Here is a 12,600-nt window from a genome sequence, read left to right as displayed (position 1 = left end):
CATAACATGAAATTTAAACTCGCTAACTGACGCCACAGCCCCTGTCACTTTGCTGCAAGCCATCTCAACGCTCTCTTCCCTTTCCTATTTCTGACTCTATCTACCAGAGCCCGACAGATTAATCGGCTAGCCGATATTAGCATAAGTGACTATCGGTAACGGCTAATATTATTGCAGATATGCGCCGATATTTCTAGATTTATTCTGCAGTCAAATGGCATTACTGTATTACACTAGCAGTTCTCTTTCACCAGCAGAGGGCGCTATATGGATAAAAACAAGCATCATCACTCTCCAGAGTGTCGAGCAGTGACAGTAAATGTGCAGTTACTGTCCAGTTGAGTGATCATCTTGTCTCCTTAAAGATATTTTCTACAAGTGTTTGGTAACTTCATTTGAGGGATAAATGCAAAAAAATGTGTGTATATTTATAACTATGACTAAAATCTGAAGATTAATCTCAGAAAGATATCGGCCGATATATTGGCATCACTTTTATTCTTGTCCTAAAATCGATATCGTCATATCGGTCAGGCACTACTTTCTACTATCCTATCCAATAAAGGCAAAAGCAAAAACATAATCCTAAAAAAAAGAACAAAATAACTTGAATTAAGTTTTGGATAGGCTTCATTTGCTTTGATTATAAAAACGTAAATTTTGCATGAATGACATGAAAAAACTAAATCTGATGTACCAATCGATCAGGCGACGTCACATACCAGATGGAGTGAATCTATTTCTACTTCCTGCTCCATCATAATAACATCATAACGGTGCAAGACTTTGACCTGAGGACACTCTGCATAACAAAGAAATGTTAAAAGTTTGGCACGTGTTTTTAGTTTGTGAAAGCTGCAGAGCACCAGCTGCTGGAACAATCCTCAAAGTCTGTAAAAGAAATCAGCAAACTAAGAAACCTCTTCGACCAACTACACAGAACCTGAAACGGTGTGTGGAAGAACTTTCTGAAACAATGATGTCAGACTTGTTTTCTGTGTTGGAAACGGAGAGATGGAAACAAGTGTTAGGATTACAGTCAGGAAGTCCATGCAGACAGAGACCCATGCAGAGTTCCACATATTTGACGACCACTGGGGGGGGGGGGATAAAGAGAGGAAAAGAGTGCACAGATGAAGGGGCAAAGGGTGTTAATGTGTAGCAAGTGACATCTGATGAAAACACACACTCTCGCAGCTTCTCCACCTTGTGCAATACACACACACACACACACACACACACACACACACGGGCACACAAAGAGGCACATAGATCTTACCATCACTTTTACCAGGAGTGCCATCTTTTGGGCATTAAAGAAAGGTGGTGCAGCAGCAAGTGGGAGGAGAGGTGCAGAGTCAGACATTAGTAGCAATTGAAGCAGAAACAGGAGTGAGTGGGTAAGCATGGGGTTTCATCATCATCATTAGTAATGGACATTAACGAGCCACTGGGACTCATTGGAGAAGAAGAAATGAGGGAGAAAGGTTTCCTCCTAATGGCAAGAAGATCACAGCTAAATTTTAATGTGAGGAGCTAGTAGCATCAGTCATTGGTCCGTGGGGGATTCATCAAAACCATATTTTCAAAATGTCAGTGTAGGATTTAAACAGTTCCTGCTGATAGAACAGTCTAATTACAACATCAGCCGTCATTAATAACGGGAGTCAGGCCCATAAAAGCCAGTGACTGCAGGATAATTTTTTTTAATATTTCATCATGATGAGAAAGCAGTCGCTTGGATGAGCCTCTGAAATATGACTTTATAGCTTGTTGCTTTAAGTGCAACACTTCAGTGTTTGTTATCAGGGTTGATTTCTTTTCTTAAAGGTCACATATTCTCCTCCTTTTCGACAAAGTCTCAGAGCTCCCCAAAACATGTGTGTGAAGTTTCTGGTTCTAAATCCACTCTGATCCTGTATTTGATCATGCCTATAAACCCCTCTATTTCAGCCCTGCTCAGAACAGGCTGTTTCTGTGTCTGTAGCTTTAAATGGAAATGAGCTGTGTCTGACCACGCCCCCTCTCTGGAAGGGCTTGGGTGGGCAGAACAAACACCTAGAAAAGTAGAGCAGGCAAAAGATGGAGAGGATGGACTTTTCTGATCAGTGGGGGGTTTGTAGATTCAATAGGGACACATATTAGTTGGTCAAAACCACGGTAAAGTGACCTTTAAAGCCATTACAGCCTGGCCATTTCCCAGCTGCTGGCTGAAGCAGTCTACTGAATGTTTTTAAAACAGAAAATAAATGGGAGAGAAGTTTACAAAAAAAAAACAAGTCCCCTTCATGTACGTCAAGGTCAAAAGTTTAGCTGAATTTTATCATTTTAAAAAAGCATTTCATGTTGCTTCGAGACTACCAAACACGAATGTCACACTGTACTAGGCAGTGTGTGATCACGATTCAGCACGTTCATTTCTGCTGAATAAAAAAAGAGACATTTTTTTTTATTCACAACAGAGAGAGTTTAACTCTGCCATACAGAGGCCTGTTCTCTGCTCTCTGAAGGATGAATGAAGGTAGATGAACTGTGGAATTACCTAACGAGGCGTAGGACCCCGGGGGAAGGGCCGCTGCAGAGCCGAACGGCGAGGAGGCAGGAACGGTGGACAGACGGGACTTGGCGCTGGAGGCGGCGTTAACATCTATGTCACTACGAGAACGCTGCAGAGAACCCGGCGTCGAAGACACCCTGGCGCTCACAAGCTTACCTACAACACAGACATGATGAGTTAATGGGCAGTTCACTCGGTGTGAGGTATTTCACTGGAGGTTAAAGGTATGAACGAATACTTTTATCCCTTCATCTCCTAAATGCTGTCGAGCTTTATACACTGATCACTCCAAACCGAGGACTCAAAAACCAATTATCAAAGTGCTTACTTCTGGTTATGCTCCCTCCAATGACACTCTTCACAGACAATGGCCGACTGAAAAAAAGAAAGAAATACCAGTTACCACTTTAATATTTATTCACAGCACAGAAGAAAGAGAAGCTCTGAGAGGAAATGAAACAAAAATCTCCTGACTCCTTCTCTCTTAGTGTTAATGAGTTTAAGACATGTGGAGGGAAAAAAAACAGCATAAAATGACTGAGATCTTTTCTTTTAGTGTCCTGGCTGAGACAGGCAGAAGAACAAAGAGCAGCCAGACATACAAAAAATAATAAAGATGCATAATCATAAAACATTAAAGGAAGAATGTGCAACTTTTTGATCCAGTAGATGTCGCCCTTGAGCTCCAGCATGAAACCAAAACAAACTGCTGTATGATGACACCTCCTCCATCCTGAAGACACACCTTCAACCCTTCTCCATTCACGTTTGCATGAAGGAGTTATCAAAGTGGAACGCACCATAATAAAGCACTAATCACAAGCGGCGAACCAAATTGTGCTCGTCTCGAGCTCTTTAGTTAGCTCGTGATGCACAGAGTCCAGAGGATTATTTTTTTCTATCTGAAAGAACGTTGGTAAAAAAAAAAGGATCAGGAGGATTTTTCTAAGATATTTAATTTTGTCTGATAAAACAGGTGAAATAAAAAAAAGCAGGCTCTTTAAATTTGTTGTTTGCATCCTCCTTTCGCACTGGAGGCTTCATTTCCCCTCTGCTGCCAGCCTCATTAATAATCTCCCTGCCTCTCCCCACATAACACAGACTCTAACCTGATAATGGTGCACTTCACCCTCCTGTGGCCAAAAAAGGTATTGCAACAACCAAAACTGAAAAATGTTCTTCGCATCCTTTTTTTTTTTAACCTCATTTCACATTGAAATAAATAAGAAAGTGGTATTAGTGTATTAGTGGTTTCCTCAAATCAGTCTTTGAGTGGACAAAGAGAACAGGTGGACGTGAGAGATGAGATAAACTTCGCTCTTCATGTTTTCTGTTGTTGTTTTTCATGCTGCTCCTCTTTGCTGCTCCGAGTTGAACTGAGGGGTAACAGTATGTGAACATATGAAAGATTTAAAAGAAGGTGAAAGGTGTTAAAACGGAGCTTCATCTTTCTTACTTCAGACTCTCCTGGGAGGACGAGGAGGAGCGGTCAGACTGAGGCAGAGACACGATGCTGTCGGAGCTCTTCAGGTGAGACGCGAGGGCCTTCTGATAGGTCGACTCCAGCGCCTGGAAGAGGTGCTCTGCCTCTCGACTGTAGTGTCCATGGAAACCCCAGTAGCACCTGTAGGTAAGGGGGGGGGGGGGGGGGGGGGGGGGGGGGAGCAGAAGAGACGAAGACAGATGTAAACTTAGCGAGGGAAAACTATGGCTAATACTGTAATTCCTGTAACAGAGGCGAGGGAAGGTGACACACAGCTGACTAACATTCTTTGCAGAGACGTTTAAAAAGAGACTTTAATGCATTGAATAAACCACTGATTCTCAACTGGTGGCTCGGGACCCACAAGTGGTCCGCCGAGGCGTTTTCAATGGTGTCCTGAATTGTGTGTGAAATGCGTCAAAAAGATTAAGAAACGCTTTTAAAACACGTTTGATGTGTTCCATCTCTTTGTTCTGACGCATGCTTTGTACCGTCAGAGGTCCAAACTTCAGGAATAAACATGACAGGTTTGCAAAACATCAGAAATTTGGGTCACTATTTCTCACTACAGGTTGTTGGCGGGATCAGTCGAGAACCACTGGAATAAACTTAAAAAGCTGCAGAACACAGAGACGTTTAGAGCCCTTATCTCAATGAGCTGCCAGCTGTTGCAGACCTGAGGTGTATACGAATCTTCTCCTAAAGGCGGAGATTGCAGGAACTAAAGGCAGCTTTCCCTCGTTTAGTTTTCATCCTGCGAACACTGACCGAACTTTTCCAGGGATGTCACACACGAGTAACACGAGGGATTTTAACATCCTTTTGTTTTGACACATGACAAGTCGGTGAAGGGACCAAAGTATTCATAAAGTGAGCTTCTCTGTCTGTGTGTTAGGAGGCATCCAGCATCCACTCTCAGGAAAAGCTGCAGCAGTTAAATTTTTTTTTTTACTAACACCTGTGACGACACCGTTTCAGTCATTTTCATTCTACTTTGAAGTTGTAAAAGGCTGATTTCAAACTGTCTTCAAAGAGGGCGTTTAAATTCAAGTCTGAGTGATTAACGACACCAAGTTTTCTTGCTTGAATTTAGATTGTAGCGTCACAGAGTTAAGGTGAGCACTTCCTTTTTATCTTTCTTATTTGGACCACAAAGACAAAAAGTTTGTGTCAGAAATCTGTTGAGATAAAAAAAAAAGAACTAGGAGTGACACTTACTTTCTTGCGATGGATCTGGCCTCAGAGTCTGCATCGTGTATGCCTTTCTTGATGGTCTCAGTCAGAACAGCCACATGTCTGGGATAGTACGGGAACATGGTGAGGAGGGCACAAGAATTCAACCCGACATCACAAACATAAAACAGGAACTAAAGGCGGTGTAAGCCAACGCATCAAACGCTAAGCTATAATTAAAAAAAAAAGTAGAATATCTTATCTCTTCTTCTCCTTCTCCTGCGGTCCACAGGCAATGTGACCACCCACAGGGTTTACCGCACGCTTTTTAAAGACTCTGCGGTTGTTGTCATGGTAACAGATATGGAGGAAAACGCGCTAGGGATTTTGATGATGACAGCTCTCTCGGGCCTCATCAGTCTAATGGGCCTCATCAGCGGTGCATCCAGCCAACATTTGGCTAACTCAAATGTCATACACATACGTTATACCGCTTTATTTTGACACATAAAACATGACAACTTTCCCAGAGTGCTGTTCCGGGTTGTAGAGGAAACAACCGAGTCTGCTGCATAAGGTGTTCAAACTTACCGTTCCAGTGTGTTCGTGTGCCACTCTTGTAACATGAGATCTAAGAACTCATAACAGCGTCTGAAAGGGGGAAAAGAAAAATACTTATAGAGTGTGAAAAACCATTACAGAGGATATCTAAAGAGAGTCTTGAAAGTTTGGCACCATTCATTAATGTTTGACTGTAAGGAAGAAAAAGTCTTGGGAGTGCTCCAGGAGATCGCTTCACTTCACGGCCATGAAACAGGCTGTCATCGTTGCAATGTAAACCCTGACAAATTAAAATACCTCCACTAAAAAGCCTTTTCCCCCCCAGTGCTGGCTTCTCTGACAACAATGCAGCAGCCAGTATGTCCTCCTTCTAACTTTAGATTCTGGTCCTGAATGATCTGGATTTCTTTGGACCAAAGAAGGTAGGCGCTTTTAAGACACCCCCACACAGCCGTTTTGGACGCCCCTCTGTTTGCCAGATATGAGAGCAGTTATCAGGTCAAACCAACAGGTGTTGCAGCGATGGAGGCGGGCGAGAGAAGTGGTTCAGATAGAAGTGATTGTACCCGACCTAAAAAGCCTCTGCATGTTTCTAATGAGCTCCACGAGCAGAAACGTGCTAAAAACTAGGATCTACACACTGGCTAAACACTGAAGCTTCAGGTGTCCCAAGAGATGCATGGCCCCTTTGAGATCATGTTGCAGCCATCACAGTCAGTTCCACAGCTGCTGGTTGAAGCAATCGACTTGAGCAACTACAAAACCTTTTGCACCTGTCATGCATTAAAGAGTCATACGAATCATGTGACTTGTAACTCTTTATCTGTGACACCAGAAGTACAGATGACCTTTAAATCTAGTGTACGTAGTTCTGTCCTCTTACCGTCTCACTGCTACCGATTTGGACGTGCAGTTACTGGTGATGATGGGGATGAGACGTGGATAGTGTGTGTGCTGGAGGACAAAGACAGAAAAAAAACACACTGTAAACAAAAGAAGGTCAGTAATCATTGATACTTGTAGGAGCCAGACGAACTTCTTCTTCCACTGTCCCCTCTCAAATACCGACCCTGAGGATGAGGCGGATGGCGGCCATTCCAGACGTGGCCATGACTTTGGCACTGTTGGGCACAAGGTTCAGCAGTGTGGGCATGACGCTCTCCGCTCCATGGTCAAACTTGTTTCCCAGCAGTGATGACAAATGTCTGCCAGAGGAGAAAAAGGAGGGAGGACAGAGTGTCATAAAACAAAGTGCAGAGCCCGGAGATTATCCCTCCATGGTGACGTGTTTGATGGTTACAACAAAAACAATGATGTGAAGTGACATGAAGCATTAAAGATATCACAATTTGAAACACTAGTTCGCTCTTTATTTAGCTCGTAGCTTCACATTGCACATAAAGTGACTTTTATGTAGTCTTCATTTTAAAACAAACTACACATTTGGCCCATGGCTTCTTCAGGTTTGCTGCACAACACACTGCACAGGTGTTCTTAACAACAGCTGCACCACATCTGATCAACAGCAGGATGAATGTCCATATATGGTCATGTCTCCATGCCTATTATCTGAAAACCATCACTCATAAGCAACAGAATATAATGCATGCGGGGGCGGACTAGGGCAAGTCTTCTTTTTATGAAAAAACACTTTATAAAAACATTGTTCAATAATCCACAGAAGACAGAGAAAATACAAAATGTGGGTTTATTTTGCGTCATTATATTTTCCTTCGGGTGTGTGTGTGACTGTGTGTCTGTTGGCCCTCTTATGGGTAATATGTGGAGCCTTAGCTGGTGCAGTGTTTAAAGCAAGGGCTCCATGTGAGATGGGAAAGGTGATTGAATGAATGCAAACATTTTTTTTTACCATGTCAGCCTGTCGGAGTTATCACATCTATACCGGATTTGTCTGTTTTGTTGTACCTCAGCTGTGGGAAAGTTTATACTTGATGTAGAACTTGACTCGTGTTGACATGATCCACGTAGCTCCGGTCTATTCATCAACCTGCTGCTCTTTCGGTGCATCTCTGCTCGGTTCCACCTCATCAGGGTGGTATTAAGATTTGGATGACGGATGCTTTTGGGTGGAGAGCATGCTGCTCGTTTCATACCCGGGCACGGCTCATGTTCATTAGCTCAAGTATGTGGAAAGAAGATATTTTAGCCAGCTGTTTTCCCTGCAAAGTGAATGTCACTGCTGCCAGTCAGAGCTGATGTTGATCGATGAATGAAAGATGAACGACTCTATAAAATAAAAAGATAACCTTTAACTGGCATTAAAACGCGTGTAGTAAATCTTTGGTCTTCGCACTACAGTGGAAATAAAAAAAATACTGAAAGTGTAGGCACTTACTGTATATTGAAGAGTATTTTCATTGTTTTAGTCACTGCTGGCTGTACTACAAATGCTCATTTTTGGGGGTAATAATGATATCACAGACCTTGAATTAGGATCTGCACCTTTAAGAAAAAGCTAAAGACCCATCTCTTTCATGAACACCTGCACACTTAATTAAATAGATGTAGATGACGATGGTTTTGTTTGATGATGAGGATATTAAGGATGGTTTTGACGCTGATTAGATTTCTCAACAACAGCTGTCGACATTGCGCTTTGACTGGTCACTTCCTGTCAGTACCTGTATGTCTGATCGGACTTAAAGCTGTTCTTTTGCACTTACTGACGTTGTCTCCTCCTCTCTAGATCCTTATACTCTCTCTCTGATGTACGTCGCTTTGGATAAAAGCGTCTGCTAAATGAATTGTAGGATTGTAGGATCTTACCCCAGTGTGATGCAGGCCTCTCGAACCACCTGTGAGCGCAGGTCTTTAGCCGACAGCTTTAAAGACGTCTCCAGGAGACGCAGCTGCTGAGGGAAACCCTCATAATCAGTTGCACCAGCCATCATGACAGAGCGGACCTTCTTAAGCTGAAGAGGAAGAAGAGCAGAGAAAATGAACTCCCACAATGTGTCTGTATGTATTTTAGCTTTTGTTTTTCGTACAAAGCTGTTCTCCGGGTCTTACCGCAACCACTCGGTGCTCCCAGTCATGTTTGTCATCAGACAACACTTCTCTGATCTTAGTGAGCTGGTCCTCCAGCTCTCTGTTGGAGTAGATCTAAAAACAGAAAGACAGAAGGGAAGAGTTGATGAATGATGAATCTCTCTCTTCTTTTTAAAGATTTAGTTTTGGGCATTTTGTGCCTTTATTAGAGAGATAGGACAGTGGATAGAGTCTGAAATCAGGGAGAAAGAGATTAGGGAATGACATGCGGGAAAGAAGCCACAGGTCAGATTCGAACCTGGGCCGCCCACGTGGAGGACTGCAGCCTCCATACATGGGGCGCACGCTCTAACCACTGCGCCACCAGCGCCCTGAATCTCTATCTTTTAACACCTTACCACCTTTCTGACCCCTGGGGTTGATCCTTCCAAACCCCATTAGGCCTCCAAAACATTGAACCACAAAGCTTGTTGAGTCAAACTCAGCCTGGGGACAATTTTCAGACACTGAAAAAGGTCGATGATGTACGTCCACCCCCTCGTCATTGTTTCATGTTTTAAGAAAAAGACCGTTTAATCTTTGATTTTAAAATTATCCTGAAAAGACATTGGAACTGACCTCATATTAAACTCATTTTCACTTTGCATGATGTCAATCTGTGAAACCTATGGAGTAGCTTTGCATAACATGCAGCTAAAAAAACAACCTTATTTATCTGATGCTGCTGTCCGTAAAAACCCTAATTTCAGCCTCTGTCTGAAACGGTTCTTTCAGCTGCCGTCTCTTTAACGTCTCCCTCCACAGGTACCCACTGTCCTCTCATTGGCCAGCTCTCTGGAAGCCTTCCAGGAGGGGCAGAACGCTGCACAGCTGCTTAGGGAGGGCTGCTCGTTTGCTGGTAGAACGCCAATGAAAACGGCTCCACCTGCCTAGGTAGAGGCTTGAAGCAGTCTCTTGTGTGTTTAGCGGAACAAGCTGTTTAGCGCCCTCTGCAGACTTATCCTGCCATAACTGCAGCATATGTTTACATCATGATCTGAAACTTTGCCCACGTTTTGAATGAGCTTCCAGCATTGTAACAAAGTGAGTTTTAAAATGGAGCTATGCATCATTGGTGAACTTAACTTTTACACAAACTATTTGTTGCCACTTAAAAGGGCTGCAGGGCAACCACTGTGAGTTATATATCGTTAGAATCTGACATTATTTCTGCCTGTCTGAATACATTTACATAAAAACATACTGCTTTAAACTGCTGTCTTTCATCTCTAGCTCTGACATAACCTACAACTTACACTGTCATAAAGGATCAAGATCTAAAATCACCATATAGATCCTGTGAGAGGATCTCTTCATCTTCAAATGAAACTGGTTGATGCAAAATAACTGCAATTAAACAATGATTTTTTATGTTGACAGTAACATTTATTTTCTTAAATAATGACTGTCATGGTCAAACTGAAGAATCCTCAGTCTCTTTTTTCAGGCTTGATGCAGCATTAGATCGCCTTCCCAAACCATCCGAAGAAACCTCCGATTCTAGCCTCAGGGACCTCAGCCTGCTGCTTCGTTATCACGTCACCCCCCAGGCCTGAGACTGTGTATAGAGGCTCAGCTTGCAGGGTTACAGGCGTATGTGCAGTTTGGACCTCAGGAGAGACTGGAGAAGGCTCTTCTTCCATGGCATGGGTGACAGCAGAGGTTTCATCAGCACCACTTTTATTTGGTGGGGGAGCAGGCAAAGAAGCGGTTTCTTGGCTGGGCTGCCAATTCCAAACTACACCCCCCAGAACTGAAACCATGGCTGAAGGTTCAGCTGGCGGGACATCAGGAGGTAGTGGTGACTGCATTGTTGTAGCAGAGTCTGGTTCTTGGTCTTGTAAAGGCTCTTCTGGTATTTTAGCCTGACTGAAGGTTAAAGGTTCATCAGGTTTACCTGAAAGAAGTGGTGGAGCTGGCAACTTTACAGGTTTCAGTTCTTGGCTTGGCTGCTTATCCACCACCTCACCACCAACCTCACCCCCCAGGACTGAAACCATGACTGAAGGTTCAGCTGGCAGGGCATCGGGAGGTGGTGGCGACTGCGTCAAAGCTGAGTCTGGTTCTTCTTGAAAATCCTGACTTAAGGTTGAAGGTTTATCACAATCAGCTGTAAGACGTGGTGGAGAAGGGATTATATGACGGTTCATGCTCAAGTCCACTGTGTGTGTTTAAATCCATGTCCTTATCTTTGTTGAATACTTTCCCTCTAATTTTGCTTCACGTGAGGTATTTTTCACCTTCTTCAAAACCAAACCAAACTTCACTTTGCTTACCTGGATTGAGGGAACGTCTTCAAAGGCTTTGATGAAATCCTCTTCGTCAACAGCACCGGCAGCAGCTTCTTTAGCTGTGACAAAGAAACATTGTTCCTGAGATTAAAGCAGCACTTTCACTTTTTCTTAAAGTATGAGCTTTGTTAAAATGATAGCCTCCCTCACCTGAAGGCTTAGCTGTGGCTGAGCTGGGTCTCCTAACAGAGGTCATTACAGGCTTCCTGCCACTGGGGGGCGCTTTGGACGAAGAAGAAGAGGAGGACCGGCCTCCATCCACAGAGTCTTCATCCTCAAAGTTCTTATCTGCAACGACAGAGGCAGAAGAATACAAATGCATGATGTCTTTGATTAAAGCATTACATTTCATATTCTGTGAAGAGTTAATGTTATTCCCTTGTTGTCGATGTTAGGAGATATTTCCCATCAGGATCAATAAATCTGGTCATCATTCAGAGTCGCATCACTCCCCTCAGAGGTTAAATGCTTCATCATTCTCTTTTCTTCATCGCCCCTGAGTCATCTCTGCATCGTATGACCTCTAATGCAACATGGTCAATCTGTCAGCTTGTTTCTATGTATCCATTCAGCCTTTATCTATCCATCCATCTGACTCTAATCTGGTTTGGCAGCCCTGCATGGATGTATGAAACCCCCCCCACCGTCCTCGTCACCTGCCCAACGTGACCACTCACACGAGGGATTAGCCCGGGGCAGATATGACGGAGCTGGGTGGCTGCGTTCAGCTCAGGCAAGAATGATAATGGGAATGTTTGCAGCTTATAGGTCACTGTCTCTTTAAGAGATATTATAAACAATTCATTTCTCAATCCGTTTATAAAATAGATAATTTAACCCTAAATACTTTCCTTCTTTAATCAAAATCAGCTTTTTATCTTAATACCCTTTGACAGCAATTACTTCTCAACTGTTTTTCCTATCTTTAAGTTTTCATCTTCTTTCCCCAATGTATGTTTTAGATATCATTTGATTCTAAAGCACTTTGGGTCCATACATCTCCTATAAAATCTCTAAATATAGAACTTCAAGTGACGTGACCTGACTTACAATAAGCCATTGTTAAGGAATAAAGCCTTGCCTCTTAGCCGTACAAACATTGTTCACATGAGCAAAGCCAGGTCATATTAATTCATATAAGAGTGATCAGGCAATACAGCTCCCTCGGAAACTGCCTCTGCAGACCGAGAGAAACAGACACAACCAAAACAAAACAAATGGCAGACAGAAACAAAAGGCAACAGGTTGCAGGCAAAAAAAAAAGAGGTCGAGACGGACAGCCAGAGAAAGCAGATTAATTAAGGAAACACGACAAAGATAAAAAGCCGAGCTGGAAGACAACATGGAGCGAGAAAAGGAGAGATAAAAGGCGTCATTCTTACTGGAGCAGATTTTCTTGCACATCAGCTTCCTTAGCATGTCTCTGCTGCACCCTCTAACACGCTCTCTCCCTTTTCACATCTCTGGCGACAGGACGTACTTGCTTG

The 12,600-nt window shown here is 43.2% G+C and overlaps 1 protein-coding gene across 1 annotated transcript in view; it reads right to left on the bottom strand.

Annotated features, from left to right (window-relative positions):
- clasp1a (cytoplasmic linker associated protein 1a) overlaps positions 1 to 12,600 on the bottom strand; it is an 83,647-nt gene that overhangs the window by 29,197 nt on the left and 41,850 nt on the right. Inside the window, exons 9-20 of the mRNA XM_065961818.1 lie at positions 11,264 to 11,401; positions 11,099 to 11,172; positions 8,805 to 8,897; positions 8,562 to 8,707; positions 6,844 to 6,979; positions 6,658 to 6,728; positions 5,805 to 5,864; positions 5,259 to 5,336; positions 4,014 to 4,181; positions 2,886 to 2,932; positions 2,543 to 2,713; positions 1,280 to 1,303 (exon numbers count right to left, since the gene is read on the bottom strand). Coding sequence (XP_065817890.1) covers positions 1,280 to 1,303; positions 2,543 to 2,713; positions 2,886 to 2,932; positions 4,014 to 4,181; positions 5,259 to 5,336; positions 5,805 to 5,864; positions 6,658 to 6,728; positions 6,844 to 6,979; positions 8,562 to 8,707; positions 8,805 to 8,897; positions 11,099 to 11,172; positions 11,264 to 11,401 — 1,206 coding nt within the window. The remainder of the gene's footprint in view (positions 1 to 1,279; positions 1,304 to 2,542; positions 2,714 to 2,885; positions 2,933 to 4,013; positions 4,182 to 5,258; positions 5,337 to 5,804; positions 5,865 to 6,657; positions 6,729 to 6,843; positions 6,980 to 8,561; positions 8,708 to 8,804; positions 8,898 to 11,098; positions 11,173 to 11,263; positions 11,402 to 12,600) is intronic.

This window comes from Labrus bergylta, chromosome 13 (genome assembly GCF_963930695.1).
Source record: "Labrus bergylta chromosome 13, fLabBer1.1, whole genome shotgun sequence".
NCBI classification, from domain to species: Eukaryota; Metazoa; Chordata; class Actinopteri; order Labriformes; family Labridae; genus Labrus; species Labrus bergylta.
The sequence above is the reverse complement of the archived record's forward strand: the minus strand, read 5'-3'. Positions and strand labels throughout refer to the sequence as shown.